This window comes from Thamnophis elegans, chromosome 3 (assembly GCF_009769535.1).
Source record: "Thamnophis elegans isolate rThaEle1 chromosome 3, rThaEle1.pri, whole genome shotgun sequence".
Taxonomy (NCBI): domain Eukaryota; kingdom Metazoa; phylum Chordata; class Lepidosauria; order Squamata; family Colubridae; genus Thamnophis; species Thamnophis elegans.
The window spans coordinates 147919878-147945100 of NC_045543.1; the positions used below are offsets into that span (position 1 = coordinate 147919878).

The window sequence follows — 25223 nt, forward strand, 5'->3', positions numbered from 1 at the left end:
AGAGGCGGAGGGAGACAGAGAGAGGGAGGGAGGAAGAGGGAGAAAAGGAGGGGACAAGGAGAGAGAAAGAGGGAAGGAAGGAGGAAGGAAAGGCATAAAGAGGGAGAGGGAGTGAGAGAGAGAGATTAAACAAACGGTTTCCACCACTAAAAAAATTCAAAACTCCATAAGGAAACACCCATCCTTTGCACAACGACGTGACTTTTTTCCACCCCCTTCAGCCATAAAACCCGGACGAGAAAAATCCCCCCGTAGGAAAGTTTCCACTAACACTCCATGCAGTTCGTCTCTATCATGATCCAGAGATGGGGAGGGGCCGGGGGGAGGGGGGCTACCGCCTTCGGTTCTCTAAGGGGAGAGAAGAGAGGGGAGACAATCGTCAGTCAGACAAATAATTTAAAAAGATCCTGAATACGTCGACACACCCAGATGAGAAAAAGAGGAAGGGGTTTTTAAAAAAAGAGTCCTCGGAGGCCCCGCCAGATCCTCAGATGAAAAAGATGTCCTCCAAAATCCGGCTCTCTTCCAAATCGTCCAGCCCGTTCTTGGCTCGGGGGGATCGCCAATCCCAGCGGGGTTTCCCGCAGGTTCTGCTCTGGGGCTGGGTCCCCCTGGGAAAACCGGGGCGATCGTCCTGCCTCGGGCTCATGGCGGCCACCAGGTCCAGGAGAGAAGTCTCGTACCTGGAGAAGAGAGGAGAAGGCGTGAAGGTTACACAGCGGAAGTATTAGCCAGCGGAACAGCTGGCCACCAGAAGTTATGGGCGCTCCGTCCCTGGAGGTTTTTAAGAAGACACTGGACAGCTACTTGTCTGGAATGGTATGAGGTCTCCTGCTTGAGCAAAGGGGGTGGACTAGAAGACCTCCAAGGTCCCTTCCAGCTCTGTTATTCTGTCATTTTATATGGCGTCTCCTGCTTGAGCAAGGGGTTGGACTAGAAGACCTCCAAGCTTGCTTAACTGGATTGTATCAGAGTTTGTTGCGGAAAAAATCAAAAGCCCTGATTCAACTGGATTCATTAACTTCTTTATATACATAATAACAGATGAATAAAAGTACAATACCAATAGTAGATTCTTTCAAAGTGGTAGTAGTTACAAGCAGAACACAAGCAGCAGAGAACAGTTTCATCTCAGAGTTCAGAGCAGGCAGAGTAGTTTCAGTTTTGATTCTCAGCACAGACTCAGATCGGTTGAAGCTCCCATTGGCTGACTTAGTTGCTATGCCTATTCAATCAAGTCGACCTTGGTTAACTTAACCTAACTTCCAAGGTTAACTCCAGACCAACAATCAAATAAATTAATCCGCCAATTAAGAAGCTGCCAAAGAGCCAACAGCACACAGACCCACCAAATAATCTCTAAGGTCACCTCCACCCACCCACAGGCAGGACGCCAGAACATAAACTGACAGCAAGTACTCCTCCTCCCTAGCACTGATGATGTTACCTAGTTGGGTAGTGAAACATCGACAAGAAAGTAAGCAAATCAGAGAGCCCCCAAGGACCCCACTGTTCACCTCTGTGCTACAAATACTCTTTTCTAGCCAAACCACTTGTGTATAAATAGAGAACAACCCCCTCCCTTCCCTTTTAGCACTGATGTTATAACCTAGTTGGGTCATGAAACATGAGCAAGAAAACCACCAAGCTCAGAGAGCACCAAGGACCCCACAGTTATTCTCCTCCTCCTCCTCCTCTCCAATAGCAATAGCAATAGCAGTGGACTTATATACCGCTTCATAGGCCTTTCAGGCCTCTCTAAGCGGTTTACAGAGAGTCAGCATATTGCCCCCAACAATCTGGGTCCTCATTTTACCCACCTCGGAAGGATGGAAGGCTGAGTCAACCCTGAGCCGGTGAGATTTGAACCGCTGACCTGCTGATCTAGCAGTAGCCTACAGTGCTGCATTTAACCACTGCGCCACCTTGGCTCCACAAATCCCACTCCCTTCTAGCACTGATAATGTTATCTAGTTGGGTCATGAAACGTCTGCAAGAAAACCACCAAGCTCAGAGAGGATCAAGGACCCCACAGTTATTCTCCTCCTCCTCCTCCTCCTCCTCCTCCTCCTCCTCTTCCTTCGCCACAAACTTCACTCCCTTCCAGCACTGATAATGTTACCTAGTTGGGTCATGAAACGTCTGCAAGAAAACAACCAAGCTCAGAGGGCACCAAGGACCCCTCATTTCAACCCTGAGCTACAAATATTCTCCTTTATTGGTACCATTTACCCATTTTACTGCCCCCCCAAGAGACATCTAGAGACGGACTCTGCAAGATACAGGTAATCTTTCACTTGCAATCATTCATTTAATGACTGAAGCTCATTTCAGTAACCCCCAAAAAGTGAATTATGACCCGCTTTTCACAGTTACAACAGTTGTGACCTCCCCATGGTCACGTGATCAAAATCCAGGCTCTTGGCAACAGACTCGTATTTATGATGGTTGCAGGGTCCCTGGGATCATGATCCCCCTTTTGCGACCTTCCGACAAGTAAAGTCAACGGGGTAGTCAGATTCACTTAACGACTGTGCCACTACCTGAACAACGGCAGTGATTCATGTAAGAACTAGTCGTGGCCCACCAGCACAGCTGGCAGCAGATTCGGACAGTGAGGAGGTTGGGGAGGAACCTGGGCCAGTCCTGGAGTCTGGGGGAGGCTCTGTTGAGGCCTCTGTGTCGGAGGCAGAGAGGGGGCCAGAGCCGTCTGACAGTTATCAGCTGCCTTCGGGGTCAGACATCAGTGGGGCAGAGGAACAGCTGGAGCCTGTTCCCAATGTGCGCATGCGCAGAGCTGCCAGACGAAGGGAACAGCTAAAGAACAGGGGTCGACATGGGAGCAAGGCCACAGGTGGACGGTGAATGGCCCCTCCCAGAGGAAATAAAAGAGGAGCGAAAGGGGAGTGGAGTTTGCAGGAGACCATTAGTTCGCTTCATTGGTTCGTGACTCTCTGAGACTCCTTGCCAAGTTTTGAAGATATCGGCCTGTCAGCTCTCCAAGCCAGATAAGGTCTGTGACTGTAAATCCTCCTTTGAAAGACTTTGCTGGATGTGAATGAGCAGAATTCAGAGTCAATTAATAAAAGGGTTTTTTGTCGGGACCAGGAGTTGGCTTCATGCTCTCGGGAAGCCTCGGTCAGAACAGAACTGTAGCTGTCTTTTGAAAAAAAAAGCACCTTCTTATGCATGCCATTTTTCAATGACTGTTTTGCACCCTCTTATTGGATTTCCCAAATATTATTAATATGCCCCGCGGACCGTCATGAGCTAATTCGAATCCTTTTGAGAAACTAGTTAGGCCTAAACTGTAGAACTTTACAGTCTCAAATGGAGTCCTGAGATATTTTTTCTTCTTCAAAGATGCAATTAAATCTCACCCAGACCTCCGCACAAAAACCGCTCATTAATCATTAATCACGACCTCCAGATCTAATTAAGACGGGCTAGGAATAAACATGCTGTCACAAATACTGTTAGTAAATGTTTAGAATGCCTTGGGAAGGGCAGCCCTTGGAGTACTATGCATTCAGTTTTGGTCACCACGTTTTGTTTTGTTTTTTAAAAAAGAGGTTGAGACTCTGGAAAGAATGCGGAAAAGAGAAGAGCAACGAAGATAATTAGGGGACTGGAAGTTAAAACATATGAAATTGCTGGAATTGGATATGTCTAGTTCAATGAAAAGAAGGACTAGGGGGTGACATGAGAGCAATCTTCCAGTATTTAAGGGGCTGCCACAAAGAAGAGGATGGGGGTCAAACTATTTTCCAAAGCACCAGAAGGCAGGACAAGAAGCAATGGATGGAAACTAATCAAGGAGAGAACCAACCTGGAATAGAGTAGAGTAGAGTAGAGTAGAGTAGAGTAGAGTAGAGTAGAGTAGAGTAGGAATTGAATAGAATAGGAGTGGAGAGGGAATGTGGATTTTGCAGCATCCTTCCCCTGCCACACCCACAGAACCGGTAGTAAAAAAAATAGAATTTCATCATTGGTATAGAGTCTCCTGCTTGAGCAAGGGGTTGGACTAGAAGATCTCCAAGGTTCCTTCCAATTCCAAGGTTATTCTATTGGTACCTGGCTTCCTGCAGAGGCAAACGTACCCTGTGGCCCACTTCCAATTTTCCATGTTGCTAGTCCTGTGGAGGTGATGTATCCAGGAGGAGGAGGAGCAGAAGCAGAAGAGGGAGGAGGAGAAGGAGAAGAAGCAGAAGAAAAAGAAGCAGATGAAGTAGTGGGGGGGAAGAGGAGGAGAAGATGATGGGGAAGAAGAAGGAGGGGGGGAGGAGAATGAGGATGGAGATGATGGGGAAGAGGAAGAGAAGAGAATGGGTAGAAGGAGAAGGAGAAGCAGCAGCAGAAGAAGAAGAGGAGGAGGAGGAGGAGGAGGAGGAGGAGGAGGAGAAGAAGAAGAAGAAGAAGAAGAAGAAGAAGAAGAAGAAGAAGAAGAAGAAGAAGAAGAAGAAGAAGAAGAAGAAAAAAACAGCTCCAGTTAAAAAAAAATCCAGCCATGTCTGCATTTGGGGGAACAAATCACCCAATGGAAAAAAACATTCTACACTAAATTTTATCTAAGTTTTACAGCACTGCGGCTATCAGGGAAAATTAAAAGATTTGGGGAGATAACAGGAGCAGCAAAGACGGGAAGGATTATTTAAAAGAGCCGGCATTGGAAATCGGTTTATTTGACACAGAGGCCCCTCTCCCTGCCAGAAAGCAGGGCCAGTTGGATCAGATAGGGGGAAAGGCTCCTGGGGGGGCTATTATTTAGTTCTTAATCCCCCGATGGAAGAGCCTGTCATGGCTTGTCAGGTGCAAAGCGTTTTGCCTGGGGGGAGGCAGAGACGGAGCCCCCCCCCCCTTTGAATGGCACCAAAGTCAGGTTTCTTTTCCACATTTCTTCCAAATATTTAAAGGGAAAACTGCTCATTTGCTCCGCTGGGAGAATGAAGCTTTATTTCTTTTTGCACCCAAAGCCATGAATTCCTTACATCACCCACAGAGGACTAGCAGCATGGGAATTTGAAGGGAATGGGTCTTTACGCCAATCAAACCAGTAAACCCCAGCCTAAACAAGGAGCCACAAAGAACACAACCCACCAACACTGGACAGGGCAAGCCAGCTGTATATAAACAGAGAGCAACCCCATCCCTCCTTTCTAGCACTGATGAGGTTACCTAGTTGGGTCATGAAACGTCTGCAAGAAAATAACCAAGCGGAGAGCACCAAGGACCCCGCAGTCCTCCTCCTCCTCCTGCTCTCTGCAAACTCCACTCCCTTCTAGCACTGATGAGGTTACCTAGTTGAGTTATGAAACGTCTGTAAGAAAATAACCAGGTTCAGAAAGTCCTATTCTTCTTCTAACTCTTCCTCTCTGCAAACCCTTCTCCCTTCTAGCACTGATGATGTTCCCTAGTTGGGTCGCAAAACGCCAGCAAGAAAACAACCAGGCTGAGAAAGCAAGAAGGATTCACATTTACGCAAGCCTCACCCTGTTACAAGCCATTGTGCAAAAGTTGTCGGTGTGTTGTTTAAAGATAGGAGTCACCAACCTTTTGGACCTCAGGGAAGACTAAATTCATAATTTTAAATCCTGCGGACCACTAATATGATTTTTCTAATGACCAGCTGGGTGGGCGTGGCTAGGTGGTCATGTGCCTGGGTGGGCATGGCCAACTTGATGTCACTCACATCAAGGGGCGCCTCCCCGGCCTCTACTTGCCCCTCCCCATCCAGCCACTATTGACCTGCCCACTAGGGCTCCTTAGGGCCCCAACAGGAAGCCGTTGCTGGAGCTAAGCAGCCCCCAGGAGAAAGAGTTGGCAAAACAGCTCAGTTCAAATTGGATCGGACCGAGAAGGAGGTTTCAGCAGAAGCTCCTCACTGAGGACTACGAGCATGGGCTTTCCAAGCAGAGGGAAGACCTGCGGGAGTGCAAGGCCAGGTGCCGGTGCCTGGAGGCTCAACGGGCTGAGATGGTCAGCCAGTTCCAGGCCATCATGCAGTCCCACTGGAACGAGGCCCTCCGGCTCTTCGCCACCAGCGGTGCTTCCCTCCAGCCTTCACCCAAAGCCCCCCACCAGGAGGCTGAAGCAGACCCCAAGTCGGAATTTCTGCCCCCCTCCGACCCCCACAAAAAGACCCCGAAGGGGGAGACTCTCTGCAGCAACACAAGCGTTCATTGCACGTATCCCTCCCAGGGGCCGTAGTTTGAGGACCCCTGATTTAGTGCAATATAAAAAAATGTAAATAATTTTTCTGCGGACCACCAAAATGTTATCACAGACCACCAGTTGGTGACCACTGCTCCAGGAAACTAAGGAGGGGGGGGAAAGGGGGCTATTGAACACCACAGCAGAGAAAAAATGCCACAGGAATCCCCCCCCCCCCCAAAGCCAACACATGGAGAAATGAAATCAAATGAACTTTTTCCCCACTTCCTTTGGACTGGAGCTATGAAACGGCTTCAGTTCGCCTAACAGGCAGATATTGTGCTTTTTTTTTGGGGGGGGGGGGAACCCGACACCGTCTTTTTAATAGACTCCTGTCAGGAACTGTCTGTCTAAGTCGCCGAGCTTCGAAAGAAAGACGGGGACAATAAGCTTTCAAGCGTTAGCTTTCTGCTTGCATTCTGTTTTTGATTTTCACATTCGGCCGAAAGGTGAAGACGAATCTGTCAGGGCTTCAAACCCCGACTGATATCCGTAGGAGTCAATAAAAGTCCTAACTACTGGAAGGGAAAAGGGAAAAAAAAAAAAAGAAGAAAGAAAATTAACGATTTATCGGCATCATAAACGCTCCAGCAGGAAAGATAGACATAGATTTATTTCGATGAGCAGCGTGAGATATTATTCGATCGTCCGGTTTAGCAGTATCTCTTCATTTAGAGTCTTGAAATGTAGTCTTCTGCCATGTCTAAAAATAAAATAAAATAAAAAACCACCAACAAACCCACAGCTCTGGTTCTGTGAAACTGGAGTCCTAGTGGACAACCATTTAAATAGGAGCCAGCCGTGGGCAGCAGCTGCCAAAAAAGCCAACCCAGTTCTAGGCTGCATCAACAGAGGGAGAGAATCAAGATCATGTGAAGGGTTAATACCACTTTATAAGGCCTTGGAAAGGCCACACTTGGAATATGACATTCAGTTTTGGTCTCCACGATGTAGAAAAGATGTGGAGACTCTAGAAAGAGTGCAGAGAAGAGCAACAAAGAGGATTAGGGGACTGGAGGCCAAAACATATGAAGAACAGTTGCAGGAACTGGGTATGTCTAGTTTAATGAAAAGAAGGAGAGACATGATAGCAGTCTTCCAAGATCTCAGGGGCTGCCACAAAGAAGAGAGAGTCAAACTATTCTCCAAAGCACCTGAGGGCAGGACCAGAAGCAATGGGTGGAAACTAATCAAGGAGAGAAGCAACCTGGAATGAAGGAGAAACTTCCTGACAGTGAGGACAATTAACCAGTGGAACAGCTTGCCACCAGAAATTGCATGCCCTCCATCACTGGAGGTTTTTAAGAAGAGTCTGGACAAGCGAGGGTTAATCTTTTCTGGACTGACTACCCAAAGCGCAAGTGTGCGCCCGAACCCCCCAAATGCAATGCACGTGCAGCCCCCCCCCCACGCAAGGTCCTAGGTAGAATTGTAGGGTCTCCTGCTTGGGCAGGGGGCTGGACTAGATGACCTGCAAGGCCCCTTCCAGCTCTGTTCCTCTGTCCTTTTCACAGTTACTGTTTTTCAGCCAGTTGCAGAGGAACCGACTCTGATAGGAAAGCAGTGACGGTTCCCTGAGGACGATAAACAGAAGAAGACGTCACAAAAGGCTGGATGCCAGAGGGGTGGACTAGATGACCTCCAAGGTCCCCCCACCCTTTGGATTCTATCATCTATGATCTGGTTTGTAGTAACGCCTGACAAGGGTAGACCTGAGGGTCAAACCTTACAGGCAGCACACTTTTTCAACATTTAAATGCTCAACAAGGAATTAACAAGATAGAAAATGGAAAATAAACCTCAATGGGGTTAAAGGCACAAAGAGAGCAGGGAAGGGCATCCAAAAAAGAAATTAGCCAAAAATAGAGAGAAAAATAAAGGGAGATGGGAAAGAGAAACTTGGGGGAGAGATAAAAAATCTATGGAAAAATGAGAGGGAAGATACAGAAGAAAAGATATAATTTGTATTTGTATTTATTAGATTTATAGGCCGCCCAATCCCGGAGGACTCCGGGTGGCTATATAACACACAAAAAGAAGAAAAAGAGAAAAAAAATTAGAAATAGGAGAATAGTAGAATTATATGATTCAGTAGAAAGAGAGATTGTTAACAAGGTAAAAATACATTTTAATTAGAATGTGTGGGAATTATATTAAGAACCTTAAAGCTGATGAATAAATTATATTATGTTGATTATATAAAACTTGAAATTTGAAGGTTCATCTTGTTAATGGAAAACAGATGGAAGAGAAATGATAAATTGTTTATTTTCAAAGGGAAAGAAAAACTATATTGTTTGTACATGTTAAAAACTCGAAATTGGAAAACAGGAGAAGAAAAGTGATACGGCTAAAATCGGAACTAATGGAAATACAGTTCTAAAATGAATGAAGTTTTGGGGTTGGAATGTTAAAGGGGGAATTGGGACAACACACACTGTTCACAAAAGAATTTTTATTACGTAACGAAAATAAATAACATTTAAAAAAAACATTTAAATGTTCAAATTTTCCAACGCTGGATTGAAACACTCAAGCGTTTCTCAGCCAGCTGCTGAGAAGATTTTGAAGCTGCCTCTAAAATGAACTGCAGCCACATGGATGGACCTACACACAGCCTCAGCAACCAAAACAGATGACACAGACACACACACACACACACAAAGCTAGGCAGAGCTTCAAAAACCACCAGAGAATTGCTGAAAGCTGGGCACTCTGACAAGTCAGCCATCAACAGGCACGCAGAGATAAACAACATTTACATATCATTCAAAAGAGACCATCAAAAAGGTGTTGTTTTTTTAAAAAAAGGAAACAAAAAGACCAAAACATCTCCTGGCCAGCAGGCAACATCCAGATAGCAGAGATTAACTACGCTCAACCAACAACGGGGAAAAAAAGTAAACAATATACAATCAACTCAAACAAGCAAGCTAACGGTAAATTGCAGCCCAATTGAAGAACCACAAAGAAAATTCCTACTGACACTTGTGGATCAACAGGGGGCGAACCTTCCTCCCTTCAAGCATGGATGATGTTACCAAGTTGGGTCATGAAACGTCTGCAAGGAAACCACCAAGCTCAGAGAGCACCAAGGACCTCACAGTCCTCCTCCTCCTCTCCATAAACCTCCCTCCCTTCTAACACTGATGATGTTACCTAGTTGGATCGTGAAACATTTGCAAGGAAACCACCAAGCTCAGAGAGCACCAAGGACCCTACAGTTTTCCTCTTCCTCTTTTTCTGCAAACCTCCCTCCCTTCTAGCACTGATGATGTTCCCTAGTTGGGTCATGAAACATCTGCAAGGAAACCACCAAGCTCAGAGAGCACCAAGGGCCCTGTAGAGTTTTCATCTATCAACTATCAAGGCTCCCATCCTGACTTCACAAAGTCACCTATCAAAGACCCCATTAATTCAAAGAAGCAGCAGGAAATGTTCAACTCACACGGGTCCCCAAGATTGTTTGAATGGGACAGTGCCCTACAGACCCAAAGACCAAAAGGAAAGATGGCTGCAGGCCCGATAGCTATTCTTTGAGGAACCTACTCGGAGTTTTGCTTGTTATGGGTCTGCTATTTGGTACCCTGACAGAGATTGGAGAGCCACTGTTTCAAATGCTAGGGTCTCCTGGTTGAGCAAGGGGTTGGACTAGAAGACCTCCAAGGTCCCTCTCCAACTTGGCTATTCTGGATCATTCCTTGCCTTACAGCAGGGGTGTCAACATTGAGGGCTGCATCAGGACTGTGGTTGACCTTGGAGGGGTGTGGCCGACTTAGTGGGCGTGGGCAGTATGACACCACTCACTGGGCGTGGCCGACTGGTGGGCCTGGCCAGCTTGACACCACTCCTCAAACCGCTGGTATGTTTCCTCTTCACACTGCGTAGACTGGACTGAAGCTGCCTTGGGCAGACTGCCTCGGACACAGAGGTGAAATCAACTTACCTTCGCTACCGGTTCGCAAATGTGAGCCCCGCCCTCCCCCCCCCGGTGCTAGGACCACCTCCACACAGGCGCAGGACCTTCCGCACATGCGCAGAGCATCAAAACTGGGACATGATGAGATTCAGGTGGGTGGGCGGAGCCTCCCTCTGCCACCGCTACTGGTTCACCCGAACCTGAGAGAACCGGCTGAAATGCATCACTGATCTAACATCGTGGGCTGCCTTACAGCCTTTCAGCCAACCTGACTTCAGATTACCGTATTTTTCAGAGTATAAGACGCACCCCACCAAACAGCATGGAAATGTTGATGCATCTTATACACCGAATACAGCCATTTTTAGCCTCCTGAAGACCTGTCTCCACAGCCCATTTTCGTGAAAAATGGGCCATTTTTGGCAAAAACAGAGGCGTTTCTGTCTTCGCCCTGCCCCCAGAAGCACTCTGCAGGTTCAGCAGGGCTGGGGGAGGGAGAAAATGCCCCCATTTAATGCCCTGTTTTCCACCCGTTTTCCGCAAAAATGGGGGCGTTTTTGCCTTCCCCCAGCCCTGCCGGATAGTGCTCCTGGGCGCAGGGGAGGACAAAATTTTTTTTTCTTACTTACCTCTTCAAAATTTTGGTGCGTCTTATACACCGTTGCGTCTTATAGTCCAACAAATACGGTGGAGAGATAACAAGGCCTTCCTTGGCGAGATGCAACTCATTTGGCCGTGCTTTTAACAAAAGCGGCGCTGTGAAACGTCTGAATCAAAGCCAAAAGTACCAGATGAATTTATTCCTCTTGGCACCCCAATTCCTCTCACCTCAAACAAGCTTGATTTGTAAATCCTCCAGGACTGAAGCTAAGGTAAGCTATCTTTCTGCTTCTTAACGGGCACTTTGGAGGTCTCTGGGCCCTGCTGGATGGGCATTCATTCCAGTTTAGCGGGCAGCAGTTACGGAGAAGCGGCCCGTGTTTGGCATCAATCATTCAAGGCGTGTTTTGCTTTGGAGTCTCCAATGGGAAGAAACACTTGTGCCAACCCCCCCACCCACCCCGCCTACCCTTCTGTACTCTTTTCTATTTATTCAACCCTCCCGCTCGTTAATCTTCCCAGCCATCCGGACAGAAACATACATCAATGAAAGAAAAAGTCTGCGTGTAACTCACACTTTTCGGAGCGGGAGGGAAGCCAAGTAGATATTTAAAAACTCCGGGCAGAATGCGGCTGGTTTAAGAAACTTCGGGAAGTCCAGACGGTTGCTGAATAACTGAACAGGATGTTTAGAATAGAATAGAGCTGGAAGGGACCTTGGAGGTCTTCTAGTCCAGCTCCCTGCTCAAGAGCAGGGGACCCTGTACCATTCGAATCAAGTGAGTGTCCAGTGCCTTCTTAAAAACCTCCAGTGATAACTACTGATTGTAACTGTTATAGAGACTAACTTGATTTTGTATTTAATAATGGCAGCAAGACTGTTGGTGGCGCAATACTGGAAGAAGGAAGATTTGCCTACTATTCAAGAATGGACGTTAAAAGTAACAAACTTAGCAGAGATGGCTAAAATATCAGCACATCTTAAGGACCACTCAAATGAGAAATATAAGCTGGAGTGGAGAAGATGGATTGACTATACTCAAAATAAATATGGGACTAAGAAATTCCAGATAGTTTATGACTGAGGAAGCAAGGAACGATATAATCTGTTTAGAGCTAGCCTAACAAAAGAGGAGTTAAAGCTCAAATGAAAGATGATACTAACTTTCTTTAAGTTTATTTTAGAACATCTTTGTTGAAGATTGATACCCTGTATTTGTTCTGGGAAGGGGGGGGGGGAAGGTTGGGGTAAGCCTCCAGGCCTTTAATCATCCTATTTGCCCTTCTCTGCACTTTTTCCAAAGTCTCAACATCTTCTTTTGCAGTGTGGTGACCGGAATGGGTTGCAGGATTCCAGGTGTGGTCTTAGAGGCTAAGCGCTGAGCTCATGTGGAGTAGTGAGTGTGTAATATTTTGGAAGTCCAGGCCCCCTGGTTTTCCAGAAGAGGTGGCAGAAATTGGAAGCGTTGCTTTGCAGAAATTTTTAAAGAAAAGAGTGGACAGCCACCTGCCTGAAATAGTATAGGGTCTCCTGCTTGAGCAAGGGGTTGGACTAGAAGATCTCCAAGGTTCCTCCCAGCTCTATTCTGTTCTGTTGTATTCCATTCCAATTCCTATTATAATCTATTCTGTTCTGTTCTCTTCTTCTGTTCTATTGTATTCTAGTCTATTCTATAAGAAACCATGTAGACTTTCTATGAGTAAATTATAATAATAAACTGTTCAGAGAATGCCTTTAACTTTGCGGTTGTACCAGATGCATTTATTCCTCTCGGCACCCCAATTCCCCTCACTATTTTTTCTTTCACCTATGTAATGTAGGACAGGTCAACTGAGTTGCAAACAGATGCATAGATGGTCCTTGACTTACAACAGTTTGTATAGTGCCCATTTGAAGTTACAACAGCACTAAAAAAAATGACATGATCGTTTTTCATACATACAGCCTTGGAGAATCACGAACCAATTAAGAAAACTAATTGTCTCCTGCAAACTCCACTCCCCTTTCGCTCCTTTTATTTCCTCGGGGAGGGGCCATTCACCGTCCACCTGTGGCCTTACTCCCAAGTCGACCCCTGTTCTTTAGCCGCTCCCTTCATCTAGCAACTCTGTGCATGCGCACACTGGGAACAGGCTCCAGCTGTTCCTCTGCCTCACCTGATGTCTGACTCCGAAGGCAGCTGATAACTGGCATACGGCCCCGGCCCCCTCTCTGCCTCTGACACAGAGCCCTCATCCGAGCCTCCCCCAGACTCCAGGACTGGCCCATCTTCCTCCCCAACTTCCTCACTGTCCGAATCTGCTGCCAACTCTGCTGGCCCTTGGCAGGCCACAACAGTCTGCAAGAAAACAACTAAGCTCAGTGAGCACCAAGGACCCCACGTTTTCTCCCCCCCCCCATTCTTCTTCTCTTCCTCTACACAAATCCTTCATCCTTCCAGCACTGATGATGCTACATAGTCGGGTCATGAAATGTTTGCAAAAAAACAACTAAGCTCAGGAAGCACCAAAGACCCCCCCCCTTTTTCATATTAGTCCAATTCATATGCTTTCCAGACATGTTACGCTTCCCTCCAAGCCATCCCATTTCCATAAGGAAAGGCTGCAGCTGTGAGATGCCCAAACCCCCCCCAAGGACTTTCATTTGGGACACAATGAAGGATGGTTGTGAATCTTTAAAAAAACAAGAAGAAAGAAAGAAACAGATTGCAAATAATCTCAGTCAAACGTCTGCTAAAAGCTGTCTGAAAGACGTTCCGTGCCTTTAAAGGAAGGACCGGACAAGCACTCCTTCAGGGGGGAAGGAATAGCAAACCAGAACAAATAGTGATCAATCACGGATTGGTCGGTTCAATAGGGATGCAGCCGAAGAGCGATTGCTCAATTGCAGTTAACACCGCAGGCAAGATGCATCCCAAAGAATATAAATTGCAAGTGATCTATATAAAGGACCCTGCAATGGGTCTGTCCCCCCCCCCCCCCACCGGCTGAATTTCGGTAATTCTGAAGACTAGGCTGGTGTGCTTTGGAAGTACATGTGCAATCGCTGAAGTCAGCAAAAGAGGAATTGTTGGGAAAGTTCCCCGATTAAAAAACTAAGGAAAGGTTTCATTGTTAAGAGACAAAGTGGGTGGAGTGGGGGCGGGGGAGTGAGTTTGATCCTGGATGGATCAGAGATCGTGATGGAGATGATCAAGAGTAAGAAACTGCTGATAGGAGTAACGACAATAGCAGGCTGTTTAACTTTGTGGTTAGAATAGAATAGAATAACACGAGTTGGAAGGGACCTTGGAGGTCTTCTAGTCCAGTGTTTCTCAATCTTGGCAACTTGAAGATGTCCGGACTTCAACTCCCAGAATTCCCCAGCCAGCGAATGCTGGCTGGGGAATTCTGGGACTTGAAGTCCTGACATCTTCAAGTTGCCAAGGTTGAGAAACACTATTCTAGTCAAACCCCCTGCCTAGGCAGGAAACCCTACACCAGACTGTTCTGTCCCCCCTTCGCCACTCATTAAACAGACAGGCAAACAACTTAAAAGGAACTCACTTTATCAGTTCTCGGCTCAAACTGGCTGCGAGCCCAAAAATAACATAAATAAAGTCTCTGACTAGATAACAGAATACCAACAAAAACTCTTACAAGCAATGCACTTCTCCAAGTGTCTTCTTGAATCAGGGTTACAGAAAACAAAGCACTTTTCCAAGTGTATCTTACATAAACCACGACTGATGATCAATCCACGTTGAACGAACCAAGGAACGTTGACTCCTGCAACCAGGGGCGTGGCACCATCCGTCCTTTTATCTCCAAAACCCCACTAACGAGCCCCAGCTGCATCGTTAATCTTGCATTCCGAAAAGACTCACAGAAGACTGCTGCTGAGTCACACCACCAGACAAAGGGTTATCCAACATCTTAAAGACTTCCAGTGTTGGAGCATTCACAACTTTTGGAGGCAAGTTGTTTCACTGCTTGTTCTTCCTCTTGTTCTGACTGTCAGGAAATTTCTCCTTAGTTCTAACTTGCTTCTCCTTGAATAGTTTCCACCCATTGCTTCTTGTTCTACCCTCAGGTGCTTTGGAGAATAGCTTGACTCCCTCTTCTTTGGGGCAACCCCTGAGATATTGGAAGGCTGCTATCATGTCTCCCCTAGACCGTCTTTCTATTAAACTAGACATACTCAGTTCCTGTAACCGTTCTTCATATGTTTTAGTCTCCAGTCCCCTAATCCTCTTGGTTGCTCTTCTCTGCACTCTTTCTGGAGTCTCCACATCTTTTAAAATGTTTTAATGTTCTTTTGATATGGGAAAATTGTTCAGGCACCAGCCTGGAAATCAGAAGACCGTGAATTCTACTCCTATCTTAGCTACAAAGCCACCTGGGTGGCCATGGACAGATGGTCATTTCCATCTGTTGCTTCTTGTCCTGCCCTCAGGTTCTTTGGAGAATAGCTTGATTCCCTCTTCTTTGTGGCAACCCCTGAGATATTGGAAGACTGCTATCATGTCTCCCCTGGTTCTTCTTTCTATTAAACTAGACCTACCCAGTTCCTGCAACCGTTCTTCATATCTTTTAGCCTCCAGTCCCCTAATCATCTTGGTTGCTCTTCTCTGCACTCTTTCTAGAGTCTCCACATTTTTTTTTACATCGTGGCTACGATATGATGGTTTGCATTTATTTGCAGGGCCTCTGGAGTCACTCCCCCACAACACACACACACACACACACTGTGCTGTCTTGGATGGAATAGTGTGTGAAAAGAGCCCAGGGTTTGAAATCAGGCTTCTGCAACACAACGGCAGTGTTGCTTTTTCTCCAGCCAAATTGTCTTTCTTGCAAGATGCTGAGGACCAGGTGAGGCTGAAAAACACCTGTCCCAAAGGTGCTTTTTGCAAGAGGCAAGTGGACTTTCTGGGTTTTTTTTTTTTTTAAAAAGACGTTTCACTCCTCATCCAAGAAGCTTCTTCAGCTCTGTGAGTGTGAAGCTGAAGAAGCTTCTTGGATGAGAAGCGAAACGTTTTCAGAGGAAAAACCAGAAAGTCCAGTTGCCCTTGTCCTAGACTTCCCAAGATCATGAAGCCGACTCCTCGTCCCAATAAAAACTCTTTTATTTAGCTTAAAGGGAATTCCTCTGCAGCAAAGTCCCGGCCAACAGTCTTTCCAGAGATTTCACAACTACAGACTTTGATCAGGCTTGGAGAGCTGCCAGGCCGATATCTTCCAAACTCCAAGCTGTAGCAGCAATTACTGGGCAAGAAGTCAGGAACAGATTTTGACCCTAATAAATTGAACTAATTGTCTCCTGCAAACTCCACTCCCCTTTCGCTCCTCTTTATTCCGTATGGGAGGGGCCATTCACCATCCACCTGTGGCCTTACTCCCAAGTCGACCTTTGTTCCTTAGCTGTTCCCTTCGTCTGGCAACTTTGCACATGCACACACTGAGAACAGGCTCCAGCTGTTCTTCTGCCCCACTGACCCCCGACTCCGAAGGCAGCTGATGACTGTCAGACGGCCCTGGCCCCCTCTCTGCCTCCGACACTGAGCTCTCATCAGAGTCTTCCCCAGACTCCAGGACTGGCCCAGGTTCCCCCCCCCCCCAACCTCCTCACTGTCCGAATCTGCCACCAGCTCTGCTGGCGGGCCACACCACCTCTTGAAAAAAATCACCTCTGGGCCAACCCTGAGCTGGAGGACCGAGAATCTCCATAGACAATGAAAAGCACCTGCCTAGCTGTAAAAACCATCCCACACTGCCTGTGGGTGTAATGCAACAGGGTGTGGGTGTGGGGGAGAAAATTCACTGCTTGCAGGAAAAAATATTGACAAAGAAAGGAAGTTTGCGACAAAACCCAGATACAAAACTCTTAGCAACGTGAAAAATGCATAGAATTCATTCTGATGGAAAATTGCTTTTTGGTTCAAAGGTCATTTCTGACAAGCCGTGCTTTTCACACCCTATTGATCCAAGACAGCACATGGGAGTGTGTGTTTGTGTGTTTGTGTGACACACACACACACTCTACAGAAATAGGCCCGTGTTCTTTCTGCTATGCCTTTTAATCAAATCTGTAGGGCGCCGAGATGATTATATTCTTCTAAACTTTTTTACTCATTTCGTTCCAGTGATATCATTAAGTGAGATTGCGACATCTTTATTAAAAAGAAGAAAGAAAAAAAAAGAATAATCAAAATTGAAATGTTTCAATAGACCCAATTTTCATTTTAAATAGTCGAAGATGATTTGATGCAGACGAGGCAAAAAATGAAAGTTGAAAAGCACAATAGCATTAGAGCGTTTGAAAAGCCGATCCCCTCCCCTTTTATTCACTTTTAAAGAAAGCCTCGGAGGGAGGGGGGAAAGGATTTTTTTTCCTCTTTATTGAGGTTGGTGTTTCAATTTATTGACTTTGAAAATGAGAAAGAGAGGGAGGAGGGGGGGATAATTGTAGATACATCTAGTAAGAAAGTACTTTTGTTAACTACTGTATTTTTCGGAGTATAAGGGGCACTTCCCCCCCCCCTCTAAAGATGGTGAAAATTTGGGGACGTCTTATACACCAATGTAGCCCCGCCCACCTGCCAACCCCCACCTTTTGGTCTCTGCCTCCCAGCAATTTGCCTCCTTGCAGCAAACAAGCAAACAGCCTATTTCAGTTTCAATTTTAGCACAGCCGGATTAGCGCAAGCAGCTGATTGTCAGTTGGATCGGCCTCCCGACCATCAGCTGTTTCAGGCTGCATGGATTGACGTAGCCTATTGCTGCCTCTGTGCGTCCTGTTTTCGGCCTCTGCGCAACCCATTTTCCAACCATTCCAATCCCCGCCGCCCAGAATGGGTGGAAGTCTGAAACAGCTAATCGTCGAGAGGCTGATCCAACCAAAAATTAGCTGCTTGTGCTAATCAGGCTGAAATTGAAACTGAAACAGGCTGTTTGCTGTTAGGAGGCAAATTGCTGGGAGGCAGAGGCAGATTTTTTCCCCCTTGTGCTAATCAGGCTAAACTGAAACTGAAACTGGAAAAGGCTTTTTGCTGTTTACTACAAGGAGACAAATTGCTGGGAGGCAGAGGCAGATTTTTTTTTCTTTGTGCTAATCAGGCTAAACTGAAACTGAAACAGGCTGTTTGCTTAAAGAGTCAAAATGGAGCTTCAGAAGGTAAACTGACTAGCATGAACCAAGTTGCTTCCTGCAAAGGTTCACGTGCCTTTGTTCCTCCTTTGTGTCCTATGGGAGGGGCCAATCACCTCCAAGCCTTCCTCCTGAGTCGACCCTTCTGTCGTAACTGTTCTTGCCTTCTGGCACCTCTGCGCATGCACGCACTGGGAACAGGCTCCCCCTGTTCCTCTGCCTCACTGCTGCCCGATTCTGGAGGCTCCAGAGGCAGCAGATAACTCCCAGATGGCCCTGGCTCCTTCTCTGCCTCGGACACAGAGCCCTCATCCGAGCCTTCCCCAGCCTCCAGGACTGGACCATCTTCCTCCCCAATCTCCTCACTGTCCGAGTCTGCTGCCAGCTCCGCAGACTGCTCTCGGACCACAACAGCATGAGTCCAAAAGCTCGGAAGACAGAATCTTTCATCCCGGTAACTGATCCAGATTGGATCCTACAACATTATCCTGGGTGACGTAGATTCGCCTTCCTTCATGAGGACTACCTGCATTGGGAAGGGGTGGGTGGGAATTGAGCAGAATGCTGTGAGTCACCCAGATTTTCCCAGGAGGAGAAAGTAGCGCGTGAATTTTAAATCAGGCAAACTCTTTGCATAAATGTGTCTCGGAACTGAAGTTGCATTTGGAGACAGGAGGCATGTGTTGTCAACACTCAACGCCTTGGTACAGGAGTCCAACCAAATCGCTGGAGCGTTTTCAATGCTCCAGCCTCTTGGCTTAAGCGGAGGGATGCAGAGATGGAGATGATGACAGCTCAGGATTCAAATGTGTGAGGGGGTGGGAGTGTTTAACAGGACCACTTCTGGGCATAGAAAGAGAGGGGGAGGCTCACTGAAGCTCCCCAACTCTCCGTGGCTTGTGTTCTGCTTTAAGAAGAAATAATCTAGGAGGTGTGCCAGGAAAGCAACAAGCCTGGAAAAAGCAGGGATGAGAGGGAGGAGGGAGGGAGGAAAAGAAAGAGAAAGAAAGAAGTGAAAGAGAGAAAGAAAGAGGAGGGAAAGAGAAAGACAGGGAGAAGGAAAGAGAGAAGAGGGAAAGAGAGAGAAAAGAGTGAAAGGGGAGAGAGAGGGAAAGAAAGAGGGAAAGAGAAAGACAGAGAGAAGGAAAGAGAAGATGGACAGAGGGAGAGAGATAAAAGAGTGAAGAGGAAAAGAAAGAGGAAAAGAGAAAGAAAGAGAGAGAAAAAAGAGTGAAAGAGGAGAAAGAGGAAGAGAGAGAAAAGAGTGAAGAGAGAAAGAGAAAGACAGGGAGAAGGAAAGAGAGAAGAGAGAAAGAGAGAGAGAGAAAAGAGGGAAAGAGGAGAGAGAGGGAAAGAAAGAGGGAAAGAGAAAGACAGAGAGAAGGAAAGAGAAGATGGAAAGGGGGGGAGAGAAAAGAGTGAAGAGGGAAAGAAAGAGGAAAAGAGAAAGAGAGGGAGAAGGCAAGAGAGAGAAGAGGGAGAGAGAGAAAAAAAGAGTGAAAGAGGAGAAAGAGGGAGAGAGAGAAAAGAGAAAGACAGGGAGAAGGAATGAGAGAGAAGAGGGAAAGAGAGAGAAAAGAGTGAAGAGAGAGGAAAAGAAAGAGGAGGGAAAGAGAAAGACAGGGAGAAGGAAAGAGAGAAGAGGGAAAGAGAGAAAAAAGGGAAAGAGGAGAGGGAAAGAAAGAGGGAAAGGGAAAGACAGGGAGAAGGAAATAGAGGGAAGAGAAATAGGAGAGAAAGAGAAAGAAAAGAGAGAGAAAAAGAGGAGGGAAGGAGAAAGAGAAGGAAAAAGAGAACGAGAGAGGGGGAGAGAGAAAGAGAGAAAGAAAGGGAACAGGGAAGGCAGAAATGTAGCCATTGCATGGCATCCCTTCAGTCGGAAAGCCTCCTTCAAGCCTTGTTTGAAGTTAGAATGACACTGGAAAAAGAAGTGACTTATGACCAGTATCTCCATGGTCATGTGATCAGCATTTAGATGCTTGGCAACTGGCATGTACTTATGACGGTTGCAGCATTCTGAAGAAACATGATTCCCTTTTGCGACTTTCTGACAAGCCAAGTCAATGGGGAAGCCGGATTCACTTAAATCTGACTAACTTAACGACGGAGTTGTTCCGAAAGGTCACAAAATGGGGCAAATCTCACTTAACAAGCCACTTGCTTAGCAATGGGAATTGAGGGCTCCATGTCATGTTGAGCACTACTTGCAAATATATCTCTCTCTCTCTCAAAATGACTAGACGCAACGCGACACCTCCCGACAACGCAATTCCTCCCCCGGGGCACCTTTAAAAGGGGTTAAGCCAGCTTTCCGTGGTGTGATTGATACCGCCTTTTCCTGAGCTTCTTTCTTAGCTCCCAAGTCATCGTCCACTTATTGTCACAGGGCTGAGTGACAGAAACCTTGCCCAACAGAGAGGTGTTCGGATGCACTCAACGTTCCCAGGAGGTGCCTCGTTTTCATACATTAGATTCTACCCGGGGTGGCGGAGCAGAATGTGAAAACGCGACCAAAAAACGTCAAAAAGATAAGGAGCCCAAAGGGAAAGTCCGGGCAAACAGGTCCCAGCACATCCCAGCAAAAATTGGGGGGGGGGGGGGAAGGAGGAGGAAGATGATGAGGAAGAGGAGGAGGAGATGATGAAGAAGTTGGAGGAGGAGGAGGAGGAGGACAGAGATGAGGAGGAGGAGGAAGAGGAAGAAGAAGAGGAGATGATGATGAGGAAGGAGGATGGAGATGATGAGGAAGAGGGAAAGGAGGAGGAGATTATGAGGAATTAGGAGGAGGAGGATGGAGATGATGAGGAAGGAGGAGGAGGATGGAGATGAGGAAGGAAGAGGAGGAGAAAATGATGAGGAAGAAGGAGGGAGGATGATGATGAGGAAGAAGGTGGAGGGAGGATGATGATGAGGAAGAGGAAGAAGAGAAGGAGATGAGGAGGAGGAAGGTGGAGGAAGAGGATGGAGATGATGAGGAAGAGGAAGAGGAGATGAGGAAGAAGGAGGAGAGGAGGAGGAGATGATGAGGAAGAGAAAGAGAAGATGATGAGGAAGGAGGAGGAGGGAGAGGAGGAGGAGGGAGAGGAGGAGGAGGGAGAGGAGGAGATGATGATGAGGAAGAAGAAGGAGGAGGATGGAGGTGATGAGGAAGAAGGAGGAAAGGAGAAGATGATGAGGAAGGAGGAGGAGGAAGGAGATGATGAGAAAGAGGAAGAAGAGGAGGAGATGATGATGAGGAAAGAGGAGCAGGAGGATGAGGATGGAGTTATGAGGAAAAAGAAGAGAAGGAGGAGGAAGAAATACTACTACTAGTAGTAGTACTACTAGTACTACTACTACTACTAATAATAATAATAATAATACTAATAATAATACTAATAATACGAGGATCCAATGTTAGATTAATGCAAATATCTGCCTGCCAGCGAGTGTACTATTTGATTAAACTGGCATATATCAAGTACAATTAGAAAGGTTATTTATAACTAAAAAAATACATAATTCTGTATTTTAATGAGGGTGACAATTAGAGCCGACGGTTGCTAATTAACATTAATCTCTTGGTACTGAAAGGCAGGGATCTTTCGACAGGATTTGTTCTCTTAGCAATGGACACAATCCCCCCCCCTGCCAAAATGGAGCTGGTAATGACAATCCTTTGGTCGCACAAATTGTCAATCTTACTCCACAAAGGGGCTTTCCTTCCTGGCACCCTCCACAAAAGCCCAGGTATCTGATGGAGATTCTCAGTCATCCAGGTCATGGCTGTCCCAAGATGTCTCCCCGCCCGCCAAGAAAAAGCAACTGGACTTTCTTGGTGTTTTATCTGAAAATGTTTTGCTTCTCATCCAAGAAGCTTCTTGAGTTCAGTTCAGTTGCTTTCCATGGTGCTGAAATCCATATTTCTCTCTCTTCTGGTGGAAGCCTTGTAGAGATTCTCAGTCATCCAAGTCGTGGTTGTCCCAAAAGTGCTTTCCCCCGCAAAAAAACGCAACTGGACTTTCTATGGAAATGTTTCATTTTTCATCCAAGAAGCTTCTTGAGTTCAGTTCAGTTGCTTTCCATGGTGCTGAAATATATGTATGTATGTATGTATGTGTGTGTGTGTGTGTGTGTGTGTGTGTGTGTGTGTGTGTGTGTGTGTGTGTATGTATATATATATATATATATATATATATATATATATATATATATATATATATATATATATATATATATATATATATGGTAAGCCCCAATTATGGGAGGAAGCTAACTGCTTCCATTATCTGTCAATCGGCTCGTCACAAGAGTCCATCACGACAGAAACCCAAATTTCCCTTTATTTATTTATCCAGTCTCCCTTTATTTATTTATCAGCACAAATAAAAAAACATATATATATATATATATATATATCCCTCCCTCCTCCTTCCTTGAGGTTTTCTATAAAAATGTTTTGCTTCTCATCCCAAGATGTCTCCCCGCCCGCCAAGAAAAAGCAACTGGACTTTCTTGGTGTTTTATCTGAAAATGTTTTGCTTTTCACCAAGAAGCTTCTTGAGTTCAGTTCAGTTGCTTTCCGTGGTGCTGAAATCCATCTTTCTCTCTCTTCTGGTGGAAACCTTGTAGAGATTCTCAGTCATCCAAGTCGTGGTTGTCCCAAAAGTGCTTTCCCCCCCAAAAACGCAACTGGACTTTCTATGGAAATGTTTCATTTTTCATCCAAGAAGCTTCTTGAGTTCAGTTCAGTTGCTTTCCATGGTGCTGAAATATCTCTCTCTCTCTCTCTCTCCCCCTCCCTCTCTCTCTCTCTCTCTCTCTCTCCCCCTCCCTCCCTCTCTCTCTCCTGGTGGAAGCCTTGTAGACATTCTCAGTCATCCAGGTCATGGTTGCCCCAAAGGTGCTTTTTTTTTTTTTTCAAGAAGCAATTGGACTTTCTGGGTTTTCTTTGAAGACGTTTCGCTTCTTATCCAAGAAGCTTCTTCAGCTCTGATCCAAGGTAGATGGCCTCTTTTGGTTCCTTTTTTCCCTGCTGACTGAAAGAGAAACTGAATTTTTTTGATGGTGAGCCATCCCATGTCCTAGAATTCTGCTTTTGTTTTGAACGGGGTCTTCATTTTCTCTCTTTTAAAAAAGGAGAATCAGTTCAGAATGAAAGAGAAATTTCGTGACAGTGAGAACAATTAACCAGTGGAATGCCTTCCCACCGGAAGTTGTGGGTGCTCCATCACTGGAGGCTTTCAAGAAGAGATTGGACAATCATTTATCTCAAATGGTATACGGTCTCCTGCTTGAGAAGGGGGTTCAACTAGAAGACCTGCCAGGGTCTTCAGAAACCATTGGTTGACTTGAACCTCTGGTCACTTAGGCTACTAATCAAGGAAAGAACCAACCTAGAACAAAGGAGACATTTCCTGACAGTGAGAACAATTAATCAGTGGAACAGCTTGCCACCAGATGTTGTGGGAGCTTCATCCCTGGAAGCTTTCAAAAAGAGATTGGACAACCACTTGTCTGAAATGGTATAGCTCTCCTACAGGGGGCAGGGGGTTGGACTAGAAGAACTCCAAGGTCCCTGCCACCGGTAGCCTCCCACCGTCCAGTGCGATCCCACAGAGTTGGCCTCTCAGGATGCCGTTGGCCAGACAGTGTCGGCTAGTGACCCCCAGGGGGAGATCCTTCTCTGTGGGAGCGCCTTCCCTCTGGAACGAGCTGCCCCCGGAGCTTTGTATAATCCCCAACCTCCGGTCCTTCCGACGCACCCTAAAAAGTTGGCTTTTCCAGAAAGCCGGCCGGGCCTGAACCAAACAAAATAAATTATTGATTATTGTTAATTTTAATCGATTTTTTTTAAAAAAAATGTTATTGTTAATTTTAATTGGGTTTGTTTTGGATATTCTATTTAATTTTTTTTAACTTTTGCAATATGTGTTTTTTTAATGTTGTACGCCGCCATGAGTCCTTGGGAGAAGGGTGGCATATAAATCCAATAAACCAAACCAAACCAAACCTTCCAACTCTGTCCATTTATAGCAATAGCAGTTGGACTTATATACCGCTTCATAGGGCTTTCAGCCCTCTCTAAGCGGTTTACAGAGTCAGCATATCGCCCCCAACAACAATCCGGGTCCTCATTTTACCACCTTGGAAGGATGGATTTATTCCTCCACGGAACACACTTTGTGAATTAGAACCTCCACAATTTTAAGTGCCTGAGTAGAAGTAACTTAAATTAGCTGGGTTTTTTGGTAATCTCCTCTGAAGAAGACTATGAGTGTTCCCAATTTTGGTCACATGACTTTGGGGATGCTGCAATGGTCATAAGTGTGAAAAATGGTCATTAGTCATTTTTTTCAGTGCTCTCACAAAATGAACTATTGTTAAGTCGGGACTAACCTGTAAATAAAGATAGATAGATAGATAGATAGATAGATAGATAGATAGATAGATAGATAGATAGATAGATAGATAAGATAAGATAAGATAAGATAAGATATAAATGATAGATTAGATCGCTAGATAGATCAATTGATCCATGATAGATGGATGATAGATAGATAGGTAGATGATAGATAGATAGATAGATAGATAGATAGATAGATAGATAGATAGATAGATGATTTAGATGACAGATAGATGGATGATAGATAGATAGGTAGGTAGATGATTTAGATGACAGATGGATGATAGATAGTAGATGGTTGATTGATAGATAGATAAATGATAGATAGATGATAGATAGATGATAGATAGATGATAGATGATAGATGATAGATAGATAGATAGATAGATAGATAGATAGATAGATAGATAGATAGATAGATAGATAGATAGATGATAGATAGATGATTTAGATCAGTGTTTTTCAACCTTTTTTGTGCAAAGGCACACTTTTTTCATGAAAAAAATCCGGAGGCACACCACCATTAGAAAATGTTAAATTTTTTTAACTCTGTGCCTATATTGACTATATATAAAGTGTTTTTTCCACGGCACACCTTACACTATGTCACGGCACACTAGTGTGCCATGGCACAGTGGTTGAAAAACACTGATTTAGATGACAGATAGATGGATGATAGATAGGTAGGTAGATGATTTAGATGACAGATGGATGATAGATAGTAGATGATTGAGAGATAGATAGATAAATGATAGATAGATGATAGATAGATAGATAGATAGATAGATAGATAGATAGATAGATAGATAGATGATTTAGATGACAGATAGATGGATGATAGATAGGTGGATGATAGATGGATAATAGATGATAGACAGACAGATATTGATGACAGATTGATCGCTAGATGTTAGAAGATTATCAGAAAAACAGATAGATATTGATGACAGATAGATGAAAGAAAGAAAGAAAGAAAGAAA

General features: G+C 45.4%; 1 protein-coding gene across 1 annotated transcript in view; it reads right to left on the minus strand.

The window, feature by feature from the left end:
* Positions 1–88: 88 nt before the first annotated feature.
* The window catches only part of KIAA1328 (KIAA1328 ortholog), a 188671-nt gene continuing 163536 nt past the window's right edge, over positions 89–25223 (minus strand). The window contains exon 11 of the mRNA XM_032212462.1: positions 89–683. Within this exon, the coding sequence (XP_032068353.1) occupies positions 488–683 (196 nt within the window). The 3' untranslated portion in view covers positions 89–487. The remainder of the gene's footprint in view (positions 684–25223) is intronic.